The 22,535-nt window shown below is 46.2% G+C and overlaps 9 protein-coding genes across 9 annotated transcripts; 3 read left to right on the forward strand and 6 right to left on the reverse strand.

The window, feature by feature from the left end:
• Positions 1-644: 644 nt before the first annotated feature.
• On the forward strand, positions 645-3,322 carry C8R40DRAFT_1039280 (uncharacterized protein; the record flags this gene model as incomplete). The annotated part of the gene is made up of 14 exons (XM_046223821.1): positions 645-818; positions 875-983; positions 1,039-1,197; positions 1,250-1,355; positions 1,414-1,597; positions 1,625-1,878; positions 1,932-2,074; positions 2,133-2,192; positions 2,249-2,322; positions 2,379-2,440; positions 2,578-2,860; positions 2,898-2,943; positions 2,997-3,222; positions 3,280-3,322. The coding sequence occupies 14 exons, from the start codon at positions 645-647 to the stop codon at positions 3,320-3,322; spliced, it is 1,923 nt and encodes a 640-aa protein (XP_046089162.1).
• Positions 3,323-4,043: 721 nt separating this feature from the next.
• On the forward strand, positions 4,044-5,914 carry C8R40DRAFT_883842 (uncharacterized protein). The gene is made up of 2 exons (XM_046236552.1): positions 4,044-4,212; positions 4,265-5,914. The coding sequence occupies exons 1-2, from the start codon at positions 4,129-4,131 to the stop codon at positions 5,789-5,791; spliced, it is 1,611 nt and encodes a 536-aa protein (XP_046089163.1). The 5' UTR covers positions 4,044-4,128; the 3' UTR covers positions 5,792-5,914.
• Positions 5,770-6,447, reverse strand: C8R40DRAFT_883953 (uncharacterized protein). Its single transcript, XM_046236553.1, has 2 exons — positions 6,098-6,447; positions 5,770-6,047 (listed from the first exon to the last, which is right to left on the reverse strand). The coding sequence occupies exons 1-2, from the start codon at positions 6,350-6,352 to the stop codon at positions 5,940-5,942; spliced, it is 363 nt and encodes a 120-aa protein (XP_046089164.1). The 5' UTR covers positions 6,353-6,447; the 3' UTR covers positions 5,770-5,939.
• On the reverse strand, positions 6,015-6,759 carry C8R40DRAFT_1093623 (uncharacterized protein). The gene is made up of 4 exons (XM_046227606.1): positions 6,623-6,759; positions 6,511-6,569; positions 6,098-6,450; positions 6,015-6,047 (listed from the first exon to the last, which is right to left on the reverse strand). Exons 1-3 carry the CDS (start codon positions 6,690-6,692, stop codon positions 6,361-6,363), a joined length of 219 nt encoding a protein of 72 aa, XP_046089165.1. The 5' UTR covers positions 6,693-6,759; the 3' UTR covers positions 6,015-6,047; positions 6,098-6,360.
• Positions 6,760-9,252: 2,493 nt separating this feature from the next.
• Positions 9,253-10,799, reverse strand: C8R40DRAFT_884102 (uncharacterized protein). Its single transcript, XM_046236554.1, has 7 exons — positions 10,722-10,799; positions 10,426-10,664; positions 10,196-10,363; positions 10,075-10,133; positions 9,910-10,016; positions 9,637-9,855; positions 9,253-9,582 (listed from the first exon to the last, which is right to left on the reverse strand). The coding sequence occupies exons 3-7, from the start codon at positions 10,315-10,317 to the stop codon at positions 9,475-9,477; spliced, it is 615 nt and encodes a 204-aa protein (XP_046089166.1). The 5' UTR covers positions 10,318-10,363; positions 10,426-10,664; positions 10,722-10,799; the 3' UTR covers positions 9,253-9,474.
• Positions 10,800-11,403: 604 nt separating this feature from the next.
• C8R40DRAFT_1039502 (mitochondrial carrier domain-containing protein) lies at positions 11,404-12,829 on the reverse strand (the record flags this gene model as incomplete). The annotated part of the gene is made up of 10 exons (XM_046223843.1): positions 11,404-11,444; positions 11,502-11,529; positions 11,590-11,649; positions 11,699-11,797; positions 11,855-12,023; positions 12,078-12,236; positions 12,286-12,556; positions 12,610-12,632; positions 12,686-12,701; positions 12,757-12,829. The coding sequence occupies 10 exons, from the start codon at positions 12,827-12,829 to the stop codon at positions 11,404-11,406; spliced, it is 939 nt and encodes a 312-aa protein (XP_046089167.1).
• Positions 12,830-12,902: 73 nt separating this feature from the next.
• C8R40DRAFT_1093647 (uncharacterized protein) lies at positions 12,903-13,848 on the reverse strand. The gene is made up of 2 exons (XM_046227607.1): positions 13,517-13,848; positions 12,903-13,437 (listed from the first exon to the last, which is right to left on the reverse strand). Exons 1-2 carry the CDS (start codon positions 13,823-13,825, stop codon positions 13,132-13,134), a joined length of 615 nt encoding a protein of 204 aa, XP_046089168.1. The 5' UTR covers positions 13,826-13,848; the 3' UTR covers positions 12,903-13,131.
• Positions 13,849-14,028: 180 nt separating this feature from the next.
• Positions 14,029-15,697, reverse strand: C8R40DRAFT_1039559 (hsp90-like protein; the record flags this gene model as incomplete). Its single annotated transcript, XM_046223850.1, has 5 exons — positions 14,029-14,479; positions 14,537-14,946; positions 15,000-15,492; positions 15,549-15,607; positions 15,662-15,697. 5 exons carry the CDS (start codon positions 15,695-15,697, stop codon positions 14,029-14,031), a joined length of 1,449 nt encoding a protein of 482 aa, XP_046089169.1.
• Positions 15,698-17,186: 1,489 nt separating this feature from the next.
• C8R40DRAFT_1039320 (uncharacterized protein) lies at positions 17,187-22,407 on the forward strand (the record flags this gene model as incomplete). The annotated part of the gene is made up of 18 exons (XM_046223828.1): positions 17,187-17,630; positions 17,683-17,775; positions 17,830-18,304; positions 18,476-19,083; positions 19,140-19,161; positions 19,217-19,357; positions 19,404-19,441; positions 19,511-19,681; positions 19,731-19,760; positions 19,811-19,968; positions 20,029-20,344; positions 20,404-20,488; positions 20,540-20,567; positions 20,628-20,706; positions 20,771-20,800; positions 20,853-21,063; positions 21,113-21,782; positions 21,888-22,407. 18 exons carry the CDS (start codon positions 17,187-17,189, stop codon positions 22,405-22,407), a joined length of 4,119 nt encoding a protein of 1,372 aa, XP_046089170.1.
• Positions 22,408-22,535: the final 128 nt, after the last annotated feature.

Genomic DNA, 22,535 nt, shown 5'->3' on the forward strand with positions numbered 1-22,535 from the left:
GCCCTCCCCAGGGCCTTCTGTGTATTCATAGATGGGGCCAGAAGCTATGTCGTTCCTATATAGATCGTGGTGTTCATTACTAACTTAATGCTAGGTCAAAACTGGCACGTCCCGAATTCCCTGAACGTCGCGCGTCTCGATATCTCGACACCAGCGACGTTTCTACGTCCGAACATCTCGATATCGACGACGTTTCGGTGTCTCGATGTCTCGATATCGACGACGTCTCGACGTCTCGATGTCCCGACATCGGGTACGCATAACCTCGGCGAGGTTATTTTGAACAACCTCATGTTTTTCGCGAGGTGAATATCTCGTGAAAATTTTATACAACCTATAGGAGAATATTGTACGATTATTTTAAATATGTTCCTCATGTTCACTAGTAGGTTATTTTACGATTATTTCAAATTTTTGGCTGCCGAAAATATTAACCAATCGCGAGGCACAAATTCATTATTATATCCTCACTTTTATTGGTAGATTACTTAGAATAACCGCATAATATGAGCTTTATATTCTATATCCGGCTATCTGAGAATTATACAAACTTTTCGACGTCCCAAAATCGGTCAATATTTGGTAAAAATCTACGGATAATGGACGGATTTTGGAGGCGCCAAAACGCCCTCTTCCCCACAGTGATGGGCTGGTCGGGCTTTGCACGAATTGATGGCGTAACTTGGCAATGGATGGGACAGTCACCAATAGGCAACAGCACAACCCTACTAAGTTCAGAAATTACACCAACCTCCACCAGATTTTCCGTCCTCGCCGGTTCCGTGTTGTTCAACTTGACTTTCCTTAGTCCAATTGAGGTGTGCTATAACGACCTCTCAATCATTATTCCACACTGAATCTCACTTGCTTACAGCCTTCAGACTGGGTCAAACAGTCCTTACCATTTATTTATCTTTCTCTCGAAGCTGAATCTATCGATGGCCAAGCGCATGATGTACAAGTTTATAGCGACATTAGCGCAGGTGTGTCCCGATATCCCGGCTTAATTATCTCTGGTTTTTCAATGATCATATGTAGAGTGGATATCCGGCAACCGGGGTCTGGTCGCGACTTGGCAGACAACACAGACCGATTCATCTGTATATCATCGAGCCCAGTTGCAATCGCCTGAATATATGACTGAAATCAATAACATTGCTGAAGACAGCACGGTGTACTACTCAATGCAAACAGTGAGTTAAGCTCTCTGCATGTTTCTCTTGTTGACATGCAGAATTCCTCCAGGGAGCTCAGCTGACATACCAAACTGGTCAAGATAGTGTGGTCCGCGGTCAATTCCAAAGTAAAGGTTCTTTAACAAACCAACAAGACACCAACTTTCGCGCAATCAATAAGTGAACGAGCTATCTCTCATAGAAGTGATCAATATTCTCATATTAATCCCTCAATTAGTGATTTCGTCGTGCTGGGCATATCGGTAGACCTTGGCACGAACACGAACTTTCTGACTCCCGTTGTGTGGGGTCTTGGCCTTGTTCGTGATCCTGTCATCGAATACACCGTCTCTGCCGGTAGCACTATAACTCAAAATCGGAGTTCATACTTCTGGACAGAGTTTGACACCATTTCGGATGCTGTGAGTTCTATCTTTTCTAACATTTAGTCCCTAACACGATCATCATTTGTTCAGATCGACAGTTTCCTAGCAGATTATTCGAATGCGACTGACAGAGCTAACAAACTCGACCAACAAATCATGAATGCCGCACAAGCTGTGTCTTCTGAGTATGCGGACCTTGTTGCCTTTGGGACTAGGCAGGCAATGGCCAGTTCAGATATCACAGTGGCTAAGAACTCTGATGGGACATATAACACCTCGGATGTGAAGGCGTTTCAGAGGGATACAGGGATTGGGCAGTAAGGAATAGCTTCTTCTTTGCATACTGGTTAACATCGAAGATTGATTTTAGACGGGTCAATGCGGTAGAAACGCTGTTCGCGACGATGCCGATTCATCTATATCTCAATGCTTCGCTACTGGGGATTCATTTAGATTCGTTACTTCAGTATCAGTCCTCTGGTTATGCAAACGCCTATGCTGCACCCGATCTTGGTAGGACTACTCTTTCTCTCTTGACTCGAGACAGCCAGTTAAATAGTTTTCGACGCAGGGAATGCTTATCCGTTAGCAAGTGGCGATGCCTTAGACACTCATAGCAGAGGGATCGAAGGTTACCTTTTTTTAGTTCTTGAACATCCCGAAAAGTTTCGCTGATTAAACATCCAGACACGGGAAACATGCTTATCATGACCTTGGCTCATGCACGAACCACAGGAGACGGTACTTTGATCAAGAAATATGTAAGTGAGAAGGACTTCTTGTGCATGAGTCGGTTTGAAATTCCCGACCACCCCAGTATAACCTTCTGAGTACATGGGCGGATTACCTTGTATCAAACGCGCTATATCCCAACGGACAGTAAGTGTAAAATTTTCTCGTCTGATCAGGACAATTGCAATTTTGGATAGAACCTCTGCCGATGGGATAACGGAATCCAACAACACGAATCTAGCTATAAAGGGCATTATTGGTATCGCCGCAATGGCAGAAATCAGTCAGGCCATGGGCAACACCGCGGCTGCACAGCAGTATCAGGTGATTACAACCGTCAACTTTTGTGATAATCTTCAAATATCGAATCCTTTCATTGCACAGGCGAATGCAACGACCTATGTCAAGCTATGGGAAAGTCTAGCTTCAAGCTCCGGACATCTTCTGCCAACCTACGAGGACGCCTCTTCATCCGACTTTGCGCTGATGTACAATATGTATGCCGATACCTTGCTCAAAACAAATCTAATAGACCAAAGTGTATGTATACCTCTCTCATCCGCCGCGGTAGATCAAAAGCTGACTTGAGCCGTTTAACCGTTAGATCTACTCCTCTCAAGCTTCATATTATAGCAACCTCACGCAATTAGGTATGTACCGGAATAGCGAACCCAATTGACTTGTAAACTGATGATTGGCGTAGCGGGCAAGTTTGGTCTCACTTACGATAACACCAATTCCAATAAGCAAGCAAACTCTGCGTGGACTTTGTTCACTGCCGGATCGATTGCTTCTGTCAGTTCTGTGACGCAGAATCAGCTCATTGATATGGTTCATACACGAGCAGGCTTTAATCAGACGACAGGAGACTTCCCGCTGATATACGACGATCAAACAGGGAACTCTTCGACGACTAATGGACTCGCGAGGTAAGACGTTCGGCTCCCATTGGATTAGAATTCATTTACCGAAGTTGAAAACCTTAGTCCTGGTCAAGGCGCCATGTTCGCTCTTCTTGCTCTAACGTAAGTCTTTGCCGGATTTTGATTGCTCGTGTTCTGAACATTTTTCGAACCAGTGTCGCAAACTCTTCAATCACAATTCCCGCTTCTTCTTTGAGCCCATCGCAAAGCATTAGCGCAGGCGCAATTGCAGGCGCTGTCGTAGGGAGTGTCATTGGTGTAGGCTTACTGATTGGCGTGGGCTTGATCATTTGGTTACGCCGAAGACGGCGGTTGCAACTTCCCAACGATGAGCAAATATCTTTTGACAGACCACCACCGAGAATGCCTACCAATGCGAACGCTTACCATGATTCAATAGAAGCACCAACACAGCCCTTTGATTCTCACACGCTCTACGTTTATGGGGATCGCAAGCAACCGGCGACAAGTACTACAATTGATACATCCCGAATACAAAATACACCTGGAGAGGGTAGCGAATCTGGGTATACCGTGTCATCGCCTACGAGTCAGAGTATGCTGAGTCGAAGTACGCTCATGAGATCGGAAACGACTCAGCTAAGGAATGATGTGGAAAATCTAAGGAGGGAGATGGCTGTACTGCGGGCTGCTCAGCCCTACGATGATGCACCCCCTCCTCAGTATACCTAGCTCTTCAATGGATTGTTTTTCTGTATAAATACCCATCTACATGATTGGGCTTGAGAGCCTGAGTTCTAAAGTGCATGTCAAATAATGTAGGCTGATGCATCGACGTTCAACGTTCAACATTCAAGCTGAACTAGCGCGCTATGATTAATGCTCTCAAGCGCGTCTATTTCTATCATCTCCTTACCGGCTCCTCACCATCTCGTCTGAGTCGTCTCTCCCATGGAGTGGCAAGAACCTTTCAAAAAGGCAGTGGCGTACTTCAAACGATCCAAGTACGGAGAATGTCTTCGCCTGCTGAATTACGTGTGTTTCATGTATCGTATATGAAAGAAATACCCTTTGAAAGATGTTGCAGGCTCTCGAGAACGGCGGACGTGACCAGTATGCGATTTACGATTCGAGAGCAGCAGTACATGAAAAGACTTTGCGCCTTCGCGAAGCTTTACTCGATGTTAAAGAGGCCATCCGGTTAGCTCCCAATCGTTGGCAATGCTATTCTCGTGCAGCGCGTTTGTTCCTCCTGATACGCAAATTCGAAGAAGCGTCCAAGATGGTTGATATTGCGCTACAGAAAATTGATCCGTCCGACGATAAGAACCGTGCTACGCTCGTTGCCCTTCAGTCTCAGGTCATTGAATCTCGAAAACGTCTTAGCTGTCACGTCGGCATGCTTCCCGTTGAACTCCTGTCCTCCATCTTTCAGTATATGGTCGAAGAAGAGCCAGTTCTCGTTATCAAAATATCGCGGGTCTGTCGGCATTGGAGAACGGTGGCATTAGGAGATGCCGCTCTCTGGTCGACTCTCGTCCTTTCGAAGAAAGATCCTAATCGGAAGAGCAAATGTTGGATTCAGCGCTCGAGGGGGAGAATTCGGGAACTGTGCCTCCGTAGGACACTCTCCGATAAAGTTGATTGGTCTTTGGAAAAGTTGGGTGGAATCCAGTGGGATTATATTCGAACATGCCAGTTGGAGGACATCGATATCCTCAAACAGCTGGAGAAGGCAGGCGCATTGCATGTCATTTCTCAGCTTGAGACGCTGGTAATCCGGGACAAGCTGATGGATTCCAGAGAAGAATTTGTTTCCTATTTGAGTGACAATCTCAGACACTTGACCATTGATGGTGCCCTGCATGTATGGTTGAGTGATTTACAAGTGCATTCCCTTGTATCTCTTGAAACCATCCGACTTGGAGAGCGTTTCATTGGAGATCTCTTCCAGCTTCTGACCAAAAATCTGAGCTTGCAGTCGCTCGTGGTCAACTCTCCTTTCAGTGCGTTCAGCGAGTACCCTGAAGCAGCCATTACTCTAGCACATCTCACTGTCCTAGACTACTGTAGTGGGTCAACTCAGCTTTTCAAATTCCTGCGGCTTCCCTCCCTCCAAGTCATTTCAATTCAAACTTGCGTCCAAACCAAGAATGTTATACAGTGTCTTTTGGACAGTGGAACCTCACAGCTCAAGTCTATTACCTTCGACTCCTGCGCACATTTACCAGCCTCTGAGCTAATTCGTATTCTCTCCACCAACCCATTCGTCGCTTCACTCACCCTGAAGAAGTTCGGCGGCGGCACAGTAACACCCATCTTGGACATGCTGGGGTCATCCGAACAGTTGTGTCCCGCACTCACTCATCTAGACCTTTCGTCCAGCTCGGAAATTTCGTCTCACTTACTGGTCCAGATTGTGAGTTCCAGGATCACAGCAGTTGTTGAATCTTTGTTAAACCAAAACGAGGAGACGGGAAGGCCCCGCGTTGAGAAGATACACTCTTTGATTGTAGATGGATGCACCGGGATCGACAGCGACACTATCCCTTGGTTCTGTGAAAGGGTCCCACACTTCAGTTATGTGACAAGACAATGGAATGGGAGACGGTAAGAAACATCAAATCAGTCCTCTTCGCATTCTGTATTCTTTCTTTTATTTAGGGTTAAGTCACGATATGTATTTCTATAATTTAACCCTCATGTTAAATAATCTTCTGTATTCATTGCAATAGTACTTGTACAAAAACAAATTCCTTCGACTAGTTGTTTTTTACGAGATTAGCATGGGTAATGTCGAAAGTGCCCACTTGGGCAAACTCATTGACTATTGATACATATGGGTCGTTTTTAACCGTGTCTAGATGATGCTTCCAAGACTGTCAGCCAAAGAGAACCGACTTTTACTTATGGGACGTACTGTAGTAGACGACCAGCCAACGATGATGAGAATCAGGTCATGATTTTCTTCTCCCGTTGCAAACGCTGCCGGATGACCATTACTGTCCCAAACATCGCGCACCTTCAATCCCACCTTGCTCACACTCTCGAAAGAGGCCTCTTTCTTGGGCGTAATCAAGGCAAACTCTGTGGTCTCTGACTCTAGCGCCGGTATCGCCGTGCCCTTGACCAGATGAAAGTGGTAACGAACAAGGTTGTCGCCTGCGGCACTCATGGCGTCTTTCAGGGGTCTGAACTGTTTTGCAATGTCGTTATCTTGTTGAACGAGGGAAATCTCTCCAAATTTCTTGTGAAGTGCGATTGATTCCCAAACTAGAATCCTGGTGACAGAAAAGGCTCAGTACTTCGACAGATGGTGCCTCAGACACATACTGGAGATGAAATATAGGTTTTTGGCGCCTTCTTCAGTAACTTGTAAACCTTGGAAAGAGCTGTGGAAGATCCCCTCTCAGCACTGAAGCCCGTATCGTACGTGAGGATCTACCTGATATGTCCATCAGCTTTTCCCAGCAATCGAAAAGCATCTTTGAATTGAGGAAGGTCATGGCTAGCATTAACAGGAAACGCCACGTAGTGGATAATTGGTGCCATCTCGAGTTCGTGTGGTGCGATAGTGGCAGAGAGGGCTGAAAATCATAACAGCAAATCCACAGCTTTTATAAAAAACAAACATGCTGACTGTCATTACTATCAGTGGAATCATATTGAAGGCTGAGCACGACCGTGTAAAGTTTTAGGCACGAAAGAGTACTACATAGGTATTAATTCAATACTTGTACCTTGTGAACACTTCAGATCGGGCTTAGCTCGGGCGTATGATAGCAGCTTCTATTGGCCTAGCCAGCTTACAAAAGTAGGTTAAAGGCGAAAGTTCTCAGCTATCTAACTCACACGAAGGTCTAGGCAGCGGATGCAATTGTGGTACAATCAGATTAGCGCGCGCTAATTTCCCGCATTTGGTCACCTCCGTGTCCCGATCCTCCAAGTTTTTCTCCAAACTGACATGACCGAAATTGGTGGAGTCAGAGCTCTTCGATGAGGATATTAAATGGCTCATTTTGCAATGCTCCAGCTACTACGGAAGTGTATTGTTCAAAGCAACATTGGTGAATACTGATGCTAAATGTATGAGAGCAGCTGAGAACAACATAGACAAGAGGCCGTTTCCATTCCATCAACATCTTCTCTAACAGAAACAGAAGCAATTGATCACGGCTGACATTGATTTCAAGCTGTTCTCCCAAATCTTTGATAGTCAATGCCGAACGCACGGGGTGTATCCCCTTGTGACGTTCGAGTCTCCAGTAGCACGTTCTCTAGAGACTGACTGTGGTGTCAGTCACACAATTCTCTTTAGTTATGTTTAGACACTTGGGATTTCGCCTCGGAGTCCCACATCTTTTGTATATCCACATCATCCATTAAAGCTCCACTGCTTTACCCATGATCAAACATCCTTGTCTAGCGTCAGAGAGATGCCAATTACATCAACTAGGAACCGAAACTTATCGAGTATATGCATGGAATGAATAGACAGTGTGACTTTGACCTTACCCGGCTTCATTTGAGTTCGACCCAGGAATTTTTGCACAAATATAGAATAAGAAGATATGGCGGCAGGAGTCTTCATACACTATTCACGGGCCACCAATTACTGACCTTCCAGATTCTAAGAAAGAGATTATAATGGCGTGGAAAGAGTGAGATAACCACGTACCAAAAGAAACTCTGTTTTCTGCAACTCTGATATCGAGTAGCCGGAGCTGGGATCTTGTGTCTCGTACTTGACCTCTTCCCTCTCGCACTGTCCTACCCAATGAGGCTAGAGCTCGTAGAGCAGCATTGTGCCCTCAAAATCCTCTTCTGCGCTCGTTGTTTCCTGTTGCTTCCTCGCAATCTCCGCAGTCCTGAGACCAGCCTCCGGGTAAAACAGGTTACTCTGGCTATGAATAGCCAGCACATGCACTATGGACACAAGAGTTGAACAGATCTCCTTTACACAACTCGAGCTTTGGCTTGCGAGACTACGGTGGATCGTTGTCGATGCGAATGGAGATTCCGGATTTTGAATTGGACCAAGAAAGAGAGCATACTGTCTCTTGTGGGGCACTTAGTTCTAACCCACTGTCAGGTATGGCCTGGCACGGCTTTCGATTGGGCGAGATAGCGTGTTGGAAACAACAACAAAAATTGAAGAATAAGCGCTCAAACATTGTCGAAGTCCGGACCGACAGGTTCATTATAGGTAATACACTCTCAGACAGCGATGCACTTTCTCCCGAAGCCCGACCCATCTCCGGATCCGTTTCATCCGACCAGCAGATGATTTTCAAGGATGGACGAGCAGTCTGTTAGACAGTGGCTTCTTGGGTGGCTCGAGTTAGCGTAAATGAGTTATTGTCACATACCCCATCAAAATCTGAACGTGCCGGGGTATGTCCAACTTACGCATATGCTTACCCCCAAGTCTGAAGCGGGAGAAGATCCGATGGTGTGCATTTCGTCCAGATCCTAATTGATTGATTTCTAACATCTGCATAGTTGCTGTTATACGAATAGCTTTTAGGAATGAGCCCTCGGTCGCTCTCCCTTCATAGTCGCATTTACCTTATGCCAGGTAAGTTGTTCACTCTTTCACAAGGGTCTCATTTTTCATGCTGATTCAGAGTGATTCAGTCGTGGGCCAAATAAACAGATAAACAGCAGCGTAATCTTGATATTACTCTCTCTTGAGCCTCTACTAGTATGCGACTTTTGTCTCTACCTTCAAGCTATGCGGAAGGCTAAATTAAGCGACGATGCTCAGCAAGTAGTGGATTCAAAGACTTTTTGGGATCAGCTTCACAGAGGCGTTTTCCCGTTTGTGGGTCTTTATCCATGCCGACGCGTCTGATGTTCTTTGATCTCTGAACTTAGGCAGATAGAAACCTGCACAAATTTCATGTTATTTTTTGCCCTGATGCCACAGATCCTAGGATCCGCTTTTTCTGTTTTCCTTGTAGATCGACCGGTTTCTACTCCCATATCTACCCTCTTGCCGCTCTAGGGACCTTGCACGCCTGGAAATCACCTGAGTTCGGATCATCCACCCGACATCCTGCCTCGTACCAGACAGGCATGTCCTTGTAGTAACTGTGTTGAACGTTGAACGCTACTGCCATTCTAGGATCGATGTCCCCGCTTTTCACTGCCGCCTTTCTCAAGACCGAGGCAATCAGTGATAAAGGAAGTATACACTCTGTTCATATTCAATCGTACAGGTTATAAAAGTACATTATGTTCACTTTATTTAGATTTGAAGTTGAGATTCTCCTTTGATACATTCGATAGAATAACTCAAGTGTGCTTATCGAGGACGGCGTGGCTTATTTCAAGAGTAGCAAGGGCCGAGAGTGCACCAATGCCTGACGCGAAAGGCTCTTTCTTGACAGTCGCCCGACTCTCCTAAGAAGATTATCATGTCAAGTAGGGAGAGTCGGAGATGTGTGCAACACGTACCGCAACCGAAGGCCAGCCAATCACAACGATGTATACACCATCGCCCTGGACACTCTTCCCAAGAGCGGCGGGGTACCCATTTTCGTTGAAGCTATCACCAGTCTTATTTGCAGCCGCCGTGACAGCATCGCCTGATGCACCAGGGTTAGGCCTTACAATCACAAATTCGGTAACAGCGGTCTGGAGTCCAGGAATAGGCGATCCTCTAACCCCAGTGAACTAAGGTTGTTTTGTAAACAAAGATGATCGAAGACACTTGGTTGGAGGGCTTACTTGGAATCGAGTGAGCTCGCCAGCTGCAGCGGCCTTTAGACTCGATATAGCAACACCGAATGCATCGCTAGCGGTGAATTTCTTGTGGTGCTCAACAGATTCCCATACTGTGATAAGGAACGACTATCGATGTCTGATCGATTATGAGACAAATCGTGCTCGTACCGGTGACAAGATATCCCGTCTTAGCACCTTCTTCAGCAGCCTGCAAGCCCCAGAACGAACTATGGAGAAGAAAATGATCAGTGATCATGATTCCCGTTGGCGCATGCGGGGGAAAGCTTACCCAAGGTGTCCATCTACAGTTTTGAGTTTTTCGAGACCCTCGGTGAAGTGGGAACGGTTGTTGATAAAGGCATCCGATGCAGTAAAAGAGGTGTACTGAATGATTCTGGTTCCGGTAGACATTTCTAAAAGTGAGTAGGTTGAGATTGAACTTGAACTTGGAAGGGGTCTGAACAGATTATTTAAAACTGTTGCTGGATGATTTTCAAGTTTTGATGTTGGCCTTTATACTTTCAGCTATGGTCCCAGGTAGCTATAGCTAGGTGTATTACTGCTAGGAGATCAAGGGCCAGAATGAGAGGAGGGAGTGAGCGGTAAAATTCTATTACACCGATGGTGGTCGGATTGCATGCAATAAATTGGTAGTTTGCTTCATACAGCTTGGTGTGGGATGAGATTTGTTGGTAGATGAAGGATGTTGAGATGAGTACTGCCTCGTATTCGTGTTCCCGTAACGCTGTTGATTGAGCCTATAATTGCGCATCAATGGAGCAGAACTGAGATGAGTTAAGTTGAAGATGATTAACCATTTGAAGGTGATTGAGTATCCAGTGAGTATCTACCATAGTAACGTCAGATTACAACACCGCCCATCGACCCCTGGCAGCCGACCAAAAAAGTAAAACAGCGATTTCAGCCCAGATTTTAAATGCTTGGGGTAATGTCTATCTCTGAGTATCCAGTGCCCGAAGCCAGGGAGATTGCGCTTCCGAAGTTCGTCGGCCCAGTTCAGGAAATCACGCAATCTTGCAAACATAGCGAGACCCGCGCTGTTAGCGGACAATACGGCGTCAAATTCTTCACAACCGACAGGGGATAACAGTGGACGGCTGTTTTTGTCGAGATCAGATTGTAGCGGGTTCGATGTTTATGACCTGGATCTCAGTATTGAGGAGGCACGAATAACATATCCTACTAGACCTCTCAACCCTTGTATGAACGGAGACTGGGATGATTGACGTCCACAAATTATCTCTACATTTTGAAGTAGGTACAGTGGGAAATCGTAGTCGTCGTGGGACGTGTCGGCACTCGCAATATTATCGAAAGATGATTCAAGGCTGGATTCGAAAAGACCTGCGCCACTGAGAGTTGATTAGCAGTATTAATTTAGACACGTACACTCTTGGGTACTAGAGCCAAATTTTAACATATAATAAAGTCCATTTATCCTCTAACTCTAAGTCTGTAAATCGTCATAATGCTGGTCTATTCTTTATGAATTTCGAGAGCGGGCGGTGCCCCGAGAGCTAGAGAAAAGTATGATCAGCAAAAGTTGACGCGATATGTCTGTAAGAAAAACAGACCATGTTTGATACCATCATACATCAAGAACTGTGGTGATACCATAAGTAACCGTGTAATCTGTACTAGCGCTTCATCGATATGACTTACCTGCGAAGATACTAGTCCTGCAGTCATTATCATTCTTGGTCCTAAGCCAGCGAACAATCCCTAAACATTCAATGAGCATCGCACGTGTCGTTGTATAATCGATGGGTACCTTGACTCCTGCCTCCTTCGCTAGTGTAGTGAGGCGATAGATCATCGATCCAGTCGGACCATGTCCTTTGTTGATTTGACTGAGTAAGGTATCGGCGGGCTAAATATGAAATGTTATGAGAAGAGGGACAGGCTAAGAAATCCCCGAAGGACCTACATGGCTCAAAATCGCAGCAGCAAAGCCAGCGATAACTCCGCTTCCCAAGGAAATGCCGAATTTGGACAAATCGGACATGGATTTCTTGGTCTCTTCCGACATGTTACGCAAGGCGAGCTCATGACAAAATTCGTTCACTGTGAACTGCCCGATGGCGTAAGGAATTTGTCTGCGGTGTATGCAGGTAAGTTCTGGGAACAGAATAGATCCTGCGGTCACTCACTTGCAAAGAATGGGCAAGAAGCCTGCATAGAGTTGAGAGACTCCTCCCTCAGAGGCCAGTCGGGTGAATCCTGACACGAGACCTGTCGCATAACCGCGTTCCGACACCAATCTGATTCTCGTAGCTTCAAGAGGCGTAAGAAGGATATCTGCAAAAAACCTGAAAGTACGGTTGAATAGATCCTTGAGGCTATGATGAACCGACCCACTCTGCAACACTTGCAGCACCGAGGTATATAGCCGTTCTATATTTGACCGCTGTATCTTGGTCTCCTACAAAAGTCGCAAAAGATTTCTTCCAGTACTCGTAACCAGCGAACTTTGCGCCTCCTTGTGCGAGATACCCGACAGCAGTAGGACCGAACCCGGTGAGTAGGGCTGAAGGGCCTTCATTGGCGATTAGATATCTGGTCCCTGACACAAACCCAAACGGCTTGTATTTTGGGTCAATTTGAATGCGCGTCTTGACGACATCAATCGCTGTATATGTGAACAGTTACAAAGTGTGGCGCGCGAAGAGATAAGCTACGCACGAGTCATTGCGCCATGACTTATTCTGCCATTTCAAGAGGTGAGTTGTGTGATTGCTAAGTTACAGATCGAACATACGTGCAACACAAGGCACCTAGCACCCAACTTTGAGTGAATGCGGCGAGTTGAACAACACAGATACCACTCACCAGCAAGAAAGAAAGAGCTGTAGTCCTTTGTTGTGAACTGCGGGATGACAAAGGGATGTGCTGTATCTGACATGGAAAGATTAAGAGACGGAGATTGGTTTGCTTAAAATTTAAATACCTTGGGCTTTATTGACGTAGGTGAAGGCGGGGACGTCATTGACCGTGGGACTCGGAGCCTGGTGAATTTTCGAGCTTACATATACTGTACATATCTAATTATGGATTGCCTCAAATTTTTTCGCCATTCTCTGGGTCATGGAGTCTGAGAATGAGGGTATTCGGGCAAGATCTGGTCGACAGTCAGTGAAATTCGAGATTTGAGCGGAAAGCTGCGGAAAGATCAATGACTCTAGGAGAAGCTATGTAGCATTAATATTAATATAGAAACCCTAGAAGCGATGGAGGAAAGGAAATGGCGAGGTGGGTATGGTAGATTAGGGGAGGAAGGACAGAGAATGCAAGGTATGTGTTTTGCTTCAAAATGTGTACAGTACTGTACAATATTGAAAAGGCGGGCACTGCATCACAACTTGAAACAGAAATTTGGATAGATTCCGAAAATTGATACTCGGCACGGCTCTGTCCAAAAAAGCGGGCTGGAAGCGGAGTCCCACATCGGAATAGCTGGTTACGGTAAGTCAACAACAGCGGGCTCAGCCCGCACAGAGGGAAGGTAGACTGCTGCAGACGTACCGCATACGAGTACGGGTAAGAGTTAGAGTGAAACGAGTAAGAGTACGACTACCGGACTCCTACTAACCTTTGTAAAGAGAACAAATGTCATACATTGACGTACGGGAGAAATATAATGATAGCAGTCTCTATGAAGAGCGACGAGCATGTGCCGGAGGAAAAGGAGTTGCACCCGTTCCAGCATGGATAACCGGTGATTGTCGGTGTCAATAGCGATTTCGCAGCCGTAGTAAGGATACGACGCGACGACGATTGATAACGGAGGTCGGAAATTCACGATTTTCCCCCGAGTATGCGTGATTGACCGGGGACCAACCTTATGCGCGGTCATTTGCATAACATGAATTATACTTGAGGGAGTCAGCAATTCGCACATACTGTCGTCGGGAAATGTGTCAGAGCTGGGCGCATGTCCAAAAACACTCTGAAAATATGCGCTTTGACATTTCCTTATTCAGAATTGGGTTCATAGCTTCTTCATAAGGCAGGATATAAAATAATTGAGGCCACAGCGAAACTACATAAGAGGTACAAGGCATTCGATATATTATGATATGATTCCACGGCATGAGTGAAGCATCACGCTTTTCCAGTCTCATCCCTAATCCCACCCTCCGCAAAGCTCAAGATACCCGCAATATCCAATTTCTGCACCACATCCTCCGCTTCCGCAACATCCATGTCACCCAACACCTTATTGACGCCCTCCAGACTGCCTTCCTGCAAGGCCTTCTGAAGATGTTCCGGGAAAGAAGTGAACACGTCCCAACGGAGCTGCAGCGCTTTTTTCACTTCCTCGATATCCATATCTTCCGTTCCGGGACCTTCCAGGACAAGCTTTTCCGGGGGAGGACCTTCCGGAACATTAAAGCCGATAGTCTGGTCTGGTGATTCGGGGACGAGCTGGATTTGTTCCTTTCCTGCGAGCTCCTCTTGTTTCGATGCTTCGACTCGTCCGCGAAGATGATTATATGTGCTTTCAACATCGTCCAAGAAAACCTTTTCGGCGCGTTTATCGCCTGAGATCATCCTGGAAACACGATGAGTAAAGGATGAAACGCAACTTGAAGAAAATGATTGCACGAACTTTTGGAAGAACACGCGAACACCATCCCCACCGAGCTTTTCGCAATATTGGAGGAGCAGACTTTGATGGACGCATTGCTTCGCGAGCTTCTTCTTCCCTTCGCCCTCAGCTGTGAACGCGGCGACAAGTAAAGCGTCTGAGGCACCTTGAACGATAACATCGCGATGTTTCTGGATGAATTCGAACGACTTTTCGAACCCCCGGTATGGGATTTTGGAGAACTCTGCGAGAGTGGGAGTTAGCTCAGGAAGAGCATCATCATCTTCGGTCAGAACGCTGGATGAAGGTAGTTTGGAGCCAGACGCTTCCGGGTTGAGCGTTTCGAACTCGACCGTGGTGGAAGTAGTGGTTTTTGGTTTTTCGATCTTCTTGAGAGGTACTGGGGCAGGCTCCGGTTTGGGAGGTATGTACTAGAAAGGGAGTTTGAGACTGCAGAAAAATGATAGCTCCACGTAGTATATACCTTGCTTGAAAATCCATCATGCAGATCGTCACTAGTGATGTGTTTTTTCTGTTCCTTCAACTCAGCTGCGAGCTCTGCTTCGTCTTTCTGAATCGTATTTCCAAGTTGATCGACATGAAACTTCATCCCATCTACAAGCGCCTTCGTCAACTTCTCGTCCTTCTCACTTTCCAGTACCGAAGCGTCTTTGATCTTGTCTTTCGCCTGAGTACTGACCTGCTGTAGAAGCGACAACAGCATCCCATCGTATGTGTGCTCGAGCTTGTTGGGATCGTTCCCGGGAGGACAATCTTTAGACGGGTTCTTCCCCAGTTGCTCATACAATGAGTTGAAGTACACAGTAGGCGAAGTAGACTCGGAAGTAGAGGAAAGACGGGTGTAGATGTCCTGGATACGAGGGTAAAGCACTTTGTTGCAAGCAATCTGGGCCTGGAGATGTGCAATCTTTTGTTTTCGCTGCTCTCGCTTTTCATGTATGTCTTGTTGTTTCCAGCTGAACAGGGATTGTTAGAGTGTTGGAGGATGAAAGAGAGTAGCTGAAAGCTGTACCGAATCAAAGATTTCTTGTCGACATTGGGATGGCCTTCGATATCAGAATCATCTGAAAGCTAGGAATAGGGTCGTCAGCTCAAACCTTTGCTTCAAAGGATTGTTAGACTCACTTCGAGCTGGTCCCACTTGGAATAATTCAGTGGCATCTTGGAATTTGTAGAAGAAGGAAGTGTTCCAAGCAGTCGGCTCCGATCGGCCCGTTATCACAGTGAAAGATGAGCCTAGAACGTTCTAACTTCTTTACAGCTTTTACATTTGTGCGCTTCTAATGATACTATGAATATTATGCAAGTTCTACTCTTACTTTGAACGTACATGGATTTTTTTTCAGCGACTGAAATTCCGAATTCATGTACGGTCTGCGTCTAAATCTACTTCTGCGTGGTGCTTGGAATACTTTGTATGACTTATTCCGCCTTATCTTCGGAGACGGCCGGACTAGTTGACAAATATAGGCAAGCGGCTATATTTGGGCTATATACAGATAGACGGACACAGAAGTCCACCTGGCTTACGTCAGGTGGCCATGGACCGGCCTCTCATCAGAGCTGTGCGGCAGGCACTCTGATATTGGCTTAATGGGGAGGGTGCCCCCCAGATCCATCACCCACACCAAAAAACACCTACACATATGCCGTGGTCCCCGATGCTATGCCGATGTTGCAAATCGGATCGGGTAACCATGTGGACGGCACCACATGGCATACTCCACCCCGTGAATAGGGAGTCATGATCTATCATTGCAAAGTAGAACCGGCGGGTTAGGGCAGCGGTTAAGCCCTCTGATGAGCCCCTTCGCAAGGGCGAAACCCGCACAAAGTCCCTACCTTTCGGGTTCGAACCCCAAAGCTGCCTAATATGATAGAAATTCGTTGTCAAACAAAGTGCGTCATGTACAAACATTTAACAAATTGAATTTTGGTTCTTTCCCCTACATACACTGGATTCCAAATTTCTACGTGCTGCGACACAACGTGTAGGAGCGCTCTTTGCCCTACATCGATGACCAACGGATCTTCCTCGTCCTTCGTTTATCCCATAAAATCGCTGTTGGGAAATATTCAACCAGCTTCGGATGACCATAACTCTTTACCATTCCACCCAACTGCCCGGAATGTTACTACGGATATTGGTTCTAAAACACCTTTATGTGCGTTTCCTGCTCAGTTTTCTATCTTCAAACTCACTCTATATCGATCAGCTGGAACACAAACGAGCAACGTTATAGTGTCTGTTACTTCCTCTCCCAGCCACGATAGACATTTATCTCATACCACAACTAGTACAGGATCCAAGAAGCGACGAACTAAGCGCTCCAAACAGGCCATAGCAACATATGATGATCTTGTGGATTCTCAAGAACAATCAAAGCAGGCAAAAAGACATTCGGACAACGTTCCAAATTTCAGCCATTTTCCCGCGGGAGAAGATGTTAGTATAGAAACATCGTCTCCTCGCTTTTACACATCCACAGTATCATCGTCGTCGTCGCCAAGTCTCTCTCCATCAAGCTCACCTCTTATTTCCTCGACTATTCCAAAAGATGGAGAACCCTATCCTCTTCCTATTTCCCAGGAGTATAATCCCAGACATCCTCCTGCACTTCCTATCATCGCTCAACAGGCATTCACGAGCATGAGCGACTCTTTGCTTCCGAACGTCACGACAACTGGTCCACAATTGAATCCGTCTGAACGTGGAATAGTGCATTTATCTCCGATCCCTTCATCATCAAACGGAAACTCCACGAAAAGGTTTGATCGGTCTAGTACAAAGCCCATATCACGCCAATACGGTTCGAACTCTTCGGGGTCAAGTAGTAATGCATCATCCAGCCTCTCCAACTACTACACTCCTGAGGAAATTTCTTCAGGAGATGACTCCCAATTCTCATCCCAGAAATCAGGATCGACAAGTTCTTCGAGTAGAAATGGAGGACTTTCGCGTTCTGATGATGTTTCTGTATATTCCCAAGCCTCTGAACCACGCGTTTCTGTGCGATTCCAGCATATACAAGATGCACATGGGCATCATATAGTCACAGGGCGCGAAGGGAAACTGACCCGATGTGAGGATGAGGTGTGTTAAGGTTTTTACACCACGTTCGTCTAATCTAACACGCATTGACTAGCCTATCCGTGCCCCTGGCGCTGTCCAAGGTTTTGGTGTGCTTATTGTTTTGGAAGAGGAGGGAGAGGCTTTAGTTGTGCGTCAGGTTTCGGAGGTATGGATTGCTTTTCCTCGCGGCGCGATCAATGTCTAATTCAAAACTCGATAGAACGCTTCAGAACTTCTCGGTCTTCCTCCTCGTTATCTTTTCAAGCTAGAGTGCTTTACCGATGTCCTTCCTGAATCCCAAGCTTCTTTACTTTGGGACAATATTCAGTTTTTATCCGAGTCTGCCAATTCTACAAATACCACTAGAGATGAAGAGCTAGAACGAGATTCACCTGATATATTCTTGCTGTCTGGATATGGGGCTCCAGGGACCGCAATTTCAAGTCTCCCGGTGTCTGTTGATCCCTACGACCCGTGGGGTGTTCATGTAGGAAAGCGACGCTGGACGTGCTGGTGTGCTATTCACCGCCCACAACCTAGTCCATATCTTTCCAACACTCAATCGAAAGCACAAAAGCCGCTAATTGTCATGGAATTTGAATTAGAGAGTGATTTCTTCAACCCGTTATATCCGCGATCTTCATCCAACCCAGCATCAACCACATCCGCGCCTTCGGGGTCTGATTCTCCAGACAGTATAAAAACACACTCCTCAGGAAGTGATGGCACAAGTAGTAGTGGGGCACAGACAGGAAGTTCTGAATCAGAAATTACTGTGGTTCCCAACTCTTCTTCTACTGCCGCTCGCTCTGCTGAAGATTCAAATTTCACCACAAGTATCGCAACGTCAAGCAACAGTTCCGGAGTCACTACTGTCACAAATACCTCTACCTTACCACAATCTCCTCTTGAGGAAACCGATCCACTTGGACCTCTACAACCTCGTTCTGGTCATCCTCCTGTACATGGTTTAGTTGGCGACTATAGTTGGACCCCGAACACAGAAGATATCATAGAGAGTACCACGACGCGATCGAAGCCCCTTCTAGCTCTAGAAAGATTGCGGCGACTGTCGCAAATGCCTGGTGCATCAGATAACACCTTGCCCAATACTTCATCTTGCTCCACTCCTGGATTCAATGCGAAGACTCGTCGACCGCTTCGCCCGAGTCGTGATGCTAATGGTAAAATACAAAGAGTTGCCCCGGGTGCTCCCAATGGGGGCGTGAGCATGATGGATGTTTTCGCTGTAATGGCCCAGATTAATGAACAGCTAGGGGATGCCCCGGACCTTGATACTTTCTTGAAGGTGACTGTCGGTGTCATCAAGGATTTGACACAATTCCACCGTGTCTTAGTATATCAATTTGACGAGGTGTGGAATGGGCAGGTTGTAGCGGAGCTTGTAGATTGGAGTATGACGCACGATTTGTACAAGGGGTTGCATTTTCCTGCTGGTGATATACCGGCTCAGGTACGTGTTTTGGATGGTATCCGAGTTCGCAAGCTAATTGGATTGGTCTTGGACAGGCGAGAGAGCTGTACAAGATTAGTGAGTGACTGTCCTTCACTTCATCCTTTCTTGATTGCTTATCGCTATCTTCTAGACAAAGTCCGCATTCTTTACGACCGTGATCAGCCGACAGCCCGTATCGTCGTTCGTGACAAAGAAGATTTGGAGCAACCTTTGAACATGACCCATTGCTATCTGCGTGCCATGAGCCCTTTACATGTTAAATGCCAGTACGGTATATATCCTCTTTGCTTATGGTTCTAATATCTATCTAAATACAGACCTCGGCAATATGGGTGTTAGAGCTTCGATGTCGGTGGTAAGAGCTTTCTTTCCTCGGGATTGAATACTCCATGCATTTTCAGTTGATCATATCTTCTTCTATCAGTCAATAATGGCTTTTGGCTCCCTTTGGGGCTTGGTAGCCTGTCACTCGTATGGTACGCATGGCATGCGCGTTTCTTTTCCGGTCCGACAGATGTTACGGCTTCTCAGCCAGTCTATATCTCGAAACATCGAGAGGTTAAGCTATGCGCAAAGGCTTCACACGCGAAAGCTGGTATGTTTCGTTACTCTCTCTGACAGAGCAATCTTGCTCATAAATTCAGATTAACACTATACCCTCCGAAAACCATCCGGTGCGGGGCATTCATCTGCATGTTCTATCTATAGCTAACAGCTATGGTAGACTGGATATATCGTATCTAACGCGGACGACCTACTTGGCTTATTCGACGCTGACTATGGCATCCTGGTCATTGGTGACGGAGCGAAGATCCTCGGACCTAATCAACATGGTCAAGAAATTCTTATCATGGCCGAGTATCTTCGGTTGAAGCAATTCGAGTATGTTTCTATACTCTGTGAGTATTGGTGGAATATCGAGCAGCTCACAACGTTTTACAGCACCATTCAAGTTTCGCAAGCCGTCACGAAAGATTTTCCTGACCTCAATCTTTCCACGGGTCTCGAAGTAATCGCAGGTTTACTTTGTGTTCCTCTCTCCAGTGGAGGAAAGGACTTCATTGCTTTTCTACGCAAGGGCCAACCGCGCGATGTCCATTGGGCAGGAAAACCATATAAGGCTGACAATAGCGCAACTGCTTCACTCGAACCACGCAAGTCTTTTAGAATTTGGTCTGAGACTGTGGCTGGAAGATGCAGAGCGTGGACAGATGAGCAACTTGAAACAGCTGGAGTGTTAGCTTTGGTGTACGGGAAGGTATTATCATGAGATTCGGCTGACATTGCTATCAGTGCTAATCAATTACGTTCAAACAGTTCATCGAAGTTTGGCGGCAAAAAGAAAGTGCTTTGCAGACAACGAAATTGACGAATTTGTTGTTATCAAATGCTAGCCATGAAGGTAACTAGTCTTCCTACGTCAAACATGATCATTGCTCAACTGTTTCTTCAGTTCGGACACCATTAAACCATATAATCAAGTAGGAAAGGAAATATTAGAATTTATTCAGAAATCACTGACGGTTTTTACTATCGCATAGCTATCTGGAAATGGCCCTCAATGGACCTCTCGACTTCGAGACTCGTGACAATCTCAGTCGTTCGCATGCAGCATCCAAGGTACGGTAGCTTATCCGTGCAACGATTGTATGATCGTTCTCTCACCAAACAATACAATCGGCAGAACCTTCTCTTTACCATCAACGATCTCTTGGTGATTCCCCAATTTTATCCGGTCAATGTAGCATTCCTAACTAGATATCCAGGACCTCACCCGTCTAGAGAGCGGTAACGAAATGTCTAATAACGAGCCATTTAATCTTGCGGAAAACATACAAGATGCTATTTCCATCTATAGGAGCGAAGCGAATCGGCGCCACATCAACTTCGAGGTGGACGTGGATCAATGTCCTAGTTTTGTTATTGGAGATCGCAAGAAAATCCGAACTGTTGTCCAAAATCTAACGGCTAACGCTTGTATGTTTAGTCTTACTCTTCCTCATCGCCGCTCAGTCTATTTTTGTAGTGAAATACACCATGGAAGGTAAAATAGCTGTACGCTGTGTACCTTTTGGGGAACCCGAGGGTCTACGTGAACCGACGTCCACTGCAATGGAAATTGTGGTAGCTGACACTGGATGCGGTATACCTCCTACCAAACTCGAAAGTATATTCCGCGAAATAGAGCAGGTTGAGTCATCTGAGCCTAAGACCAGCGCAGAACCAGGCGTAGGACTCGGACTTGCAGTCGTTGCCAGGATCGTAGAACAGTTGGGAGGTCAGCTCCGCGTGGAATCAAAGGTTGGGGAAGGAAGCCAATTCTCTTTCCTCCTTCCGTTATCGTTAATGGTCCCATCAGAGACCTCTACCTCGCCCGCTCACAGTCGCAGTAATTCATCCTTGGGGTCTTTGCAGGCCAAATCGACCAGCGAGGTTGACTTCATTGTCGAGGCACTGGCCAATTCTTCGCAACGATCGTCGTCCGCTCACTCCATTGACGAATCCCGACCCCCCCGTAAAACAACAACAGGATTATTCCCTGTTGCTGACTCTCAGTACCCTGTCCGCCCAATCAAAGTCCCCGAAATAGATACACAAACGCCTTTGACGCATCAGACCTCCCAACCGAGCCCAAAGTCATCAAATCCAGCTATCCAGCCTCCATTGAATTCAACCTCCGAGACGAAACCAATCGAGTACAAATCCCTTCCACTGCTTACTTCGAAGGCAGAAAAACTAAGTCTTAGAGTATTGATTGTTGAAGTACGACTCTCTTCCTTTCTGTTTTGTTCCATTTTTAGACTCATTCTCTGTACAAAGGATAACGATATTAATCGACTCTTGCTGGCCAAGCGACTGCGCATGGACGGTCATGTTGTAGTCAATACTACGAATGGCCAAGAAGGACTTGATAAAGTTATGTCTGACCGCAACTTTGACTGCGTCCTTATGGACATCAATATGCCGATCTTGAATGGCCTCGAGGCCTCAGAAAGAATTCGTGAATTCGAAAAGGCGTTTCCCTCGTCCGATGTTCAGCGACTCTCTCTGAAGTTGAATGGTCGTATACCAATTTTCGCTGTTTCGGCCTCTCTGTACGAGCATCAAAGGTCCAAGCTTTCCGATGCGGGTATGGATGGATGGATTTTGAAGCCGATTGACTTCAAACGACTTGCTACTATTCTTAAAGGTGTAACGGATCTTGCACAACGAGAACGAGATCGTTATACCCCCGGTGGTAATTGGGAGGTTGGAGGTTGGCTGGCTATGTCACCCACGCCATCAGATGCACCCATTGAGGGCATACCGAGACCAGCATGAATTCTCGTTCCCCCTTCAGGCTTTCCTTCTGCGTGTTTTATTATTCATCATCGTACATCCTATCCAACTGTGCTTCATCCTTGTAGGGTTCTATTCACCACTATCAATGTTTCTGCAATCATATTACG

Source organism: Lentinula edodes, assembly GCF_021015755.1.
Source record: "Lentinula edodes strain Le(Bin) 0899 ss11 chromosome Unknown C8R40scaffold_8, whole genome shotgun sequence".
Lineage (NCBI taxonomy): Eukaryota > Fungi > Basidiomycota > Agaricomycetes > Agaricales > Omphalotaceae > Lentinula > Lentinula edodes.

What these genes read in the sequence shown, in the direction of transcription:
- C8R40DRAFT_883842 (XM_046236552.1), top strand. Translation starts at nt 4,129, where the DNA reads ATGGAGTGGCAAGAACCTTTCAAAAAGGCAGTGGCGTACTTCAAACGA. An exon ending in GTCTTCGCCTGCTGAATTAC is followed by an intron (nt 4,213 to 4,264) that starts GTGTGTTTCATG and finishes AAGATGTTGCAG; the next exon opens with GCTCTCGAGAACGGCGGACG.
- C8R40DRAFT_883953 (XM_046236553.1), bottom strand. Translation starts at nt 6,352, where the DNA reads ATGAGTGCCGCAGGCGACAACCTTGTTCGTTACCACTTTCATCTGGTC. An exon ending in TTGGCTGGTCGTCTACTACA is followed by an intron (nt 6,048 to 6,097) that starts GTACGTCCCATA and finishes CAGTCTTGGAAG; the next exon opens with CATCATCTAGACACGGTTAA.
- C8R40DRAFT_1093623 (XM_046227606.1), bottom strand. Translation starts at nt 6,692, where the DNA reads ATGCTAGCCATGACCTTCCTCAATTCAAAGATGCTTTTCGATTGCTGG. An exon ending in AAAGCTGATGGACATATCAG is followed by an intron (nt 6,570 to 6,622) that starts GTAGATCCTCAC and finishes GATCTTCCACAG; the next exon opens with CTCTTTCCAAGGTTTACAAG. An exon ending in AAACCTATATTTCATCTCCA is followed by an intron (nt 6,451 to 6,510) that starts GTATGTGTCTGA and finishes CCAGGATTCTAG; the next exon opens with TTTGGGAATCAATCGCACTT.
- C8R40DRAFT_884102 (XM_046236554.1), bottom strand. Translation starts at nt 10,317, where the DNA reads ATGTCTACCGGAACCAGAATCATTCAGTACACCTCTTTTACTGCATCG. An exon ending in ACTGTAGATGGACACCTTGG is followed by an intron (nt 10,134 to 10,195) that starts GTAAGCTTTCCC and finishes TCTTCTCCATAG; the next exon opens with TTCGTTCTGGGGCTTGCAGG. An exon ending in GCGAGCTCACTCGATTCCAA is followed by an intron (nt 9,856 to 9,909) that starts GTAAGCCCTCCA and finishes AAACAACCTTAG; the next exon opens with TTCACTGGGGTTAGAGGATC.
- C8R40DRAFT_1093647 (XM_046227607.1), bottom strand. Translation starts at nt 13,825, where the DNA reads ATGTGCGAATTGCTGACTCCCTCAAGTATAATTCATGTTATGCAAATG. An exon ending in CATTTGTTCTCTTTACAAAG is followed by an intron (nt 13,438 to 13,516) that starts GTTAGTAGGAGT and finishes GTACGTCTGCAG; the next exon opens with CAGTCTACCTTCCCTCTGTG.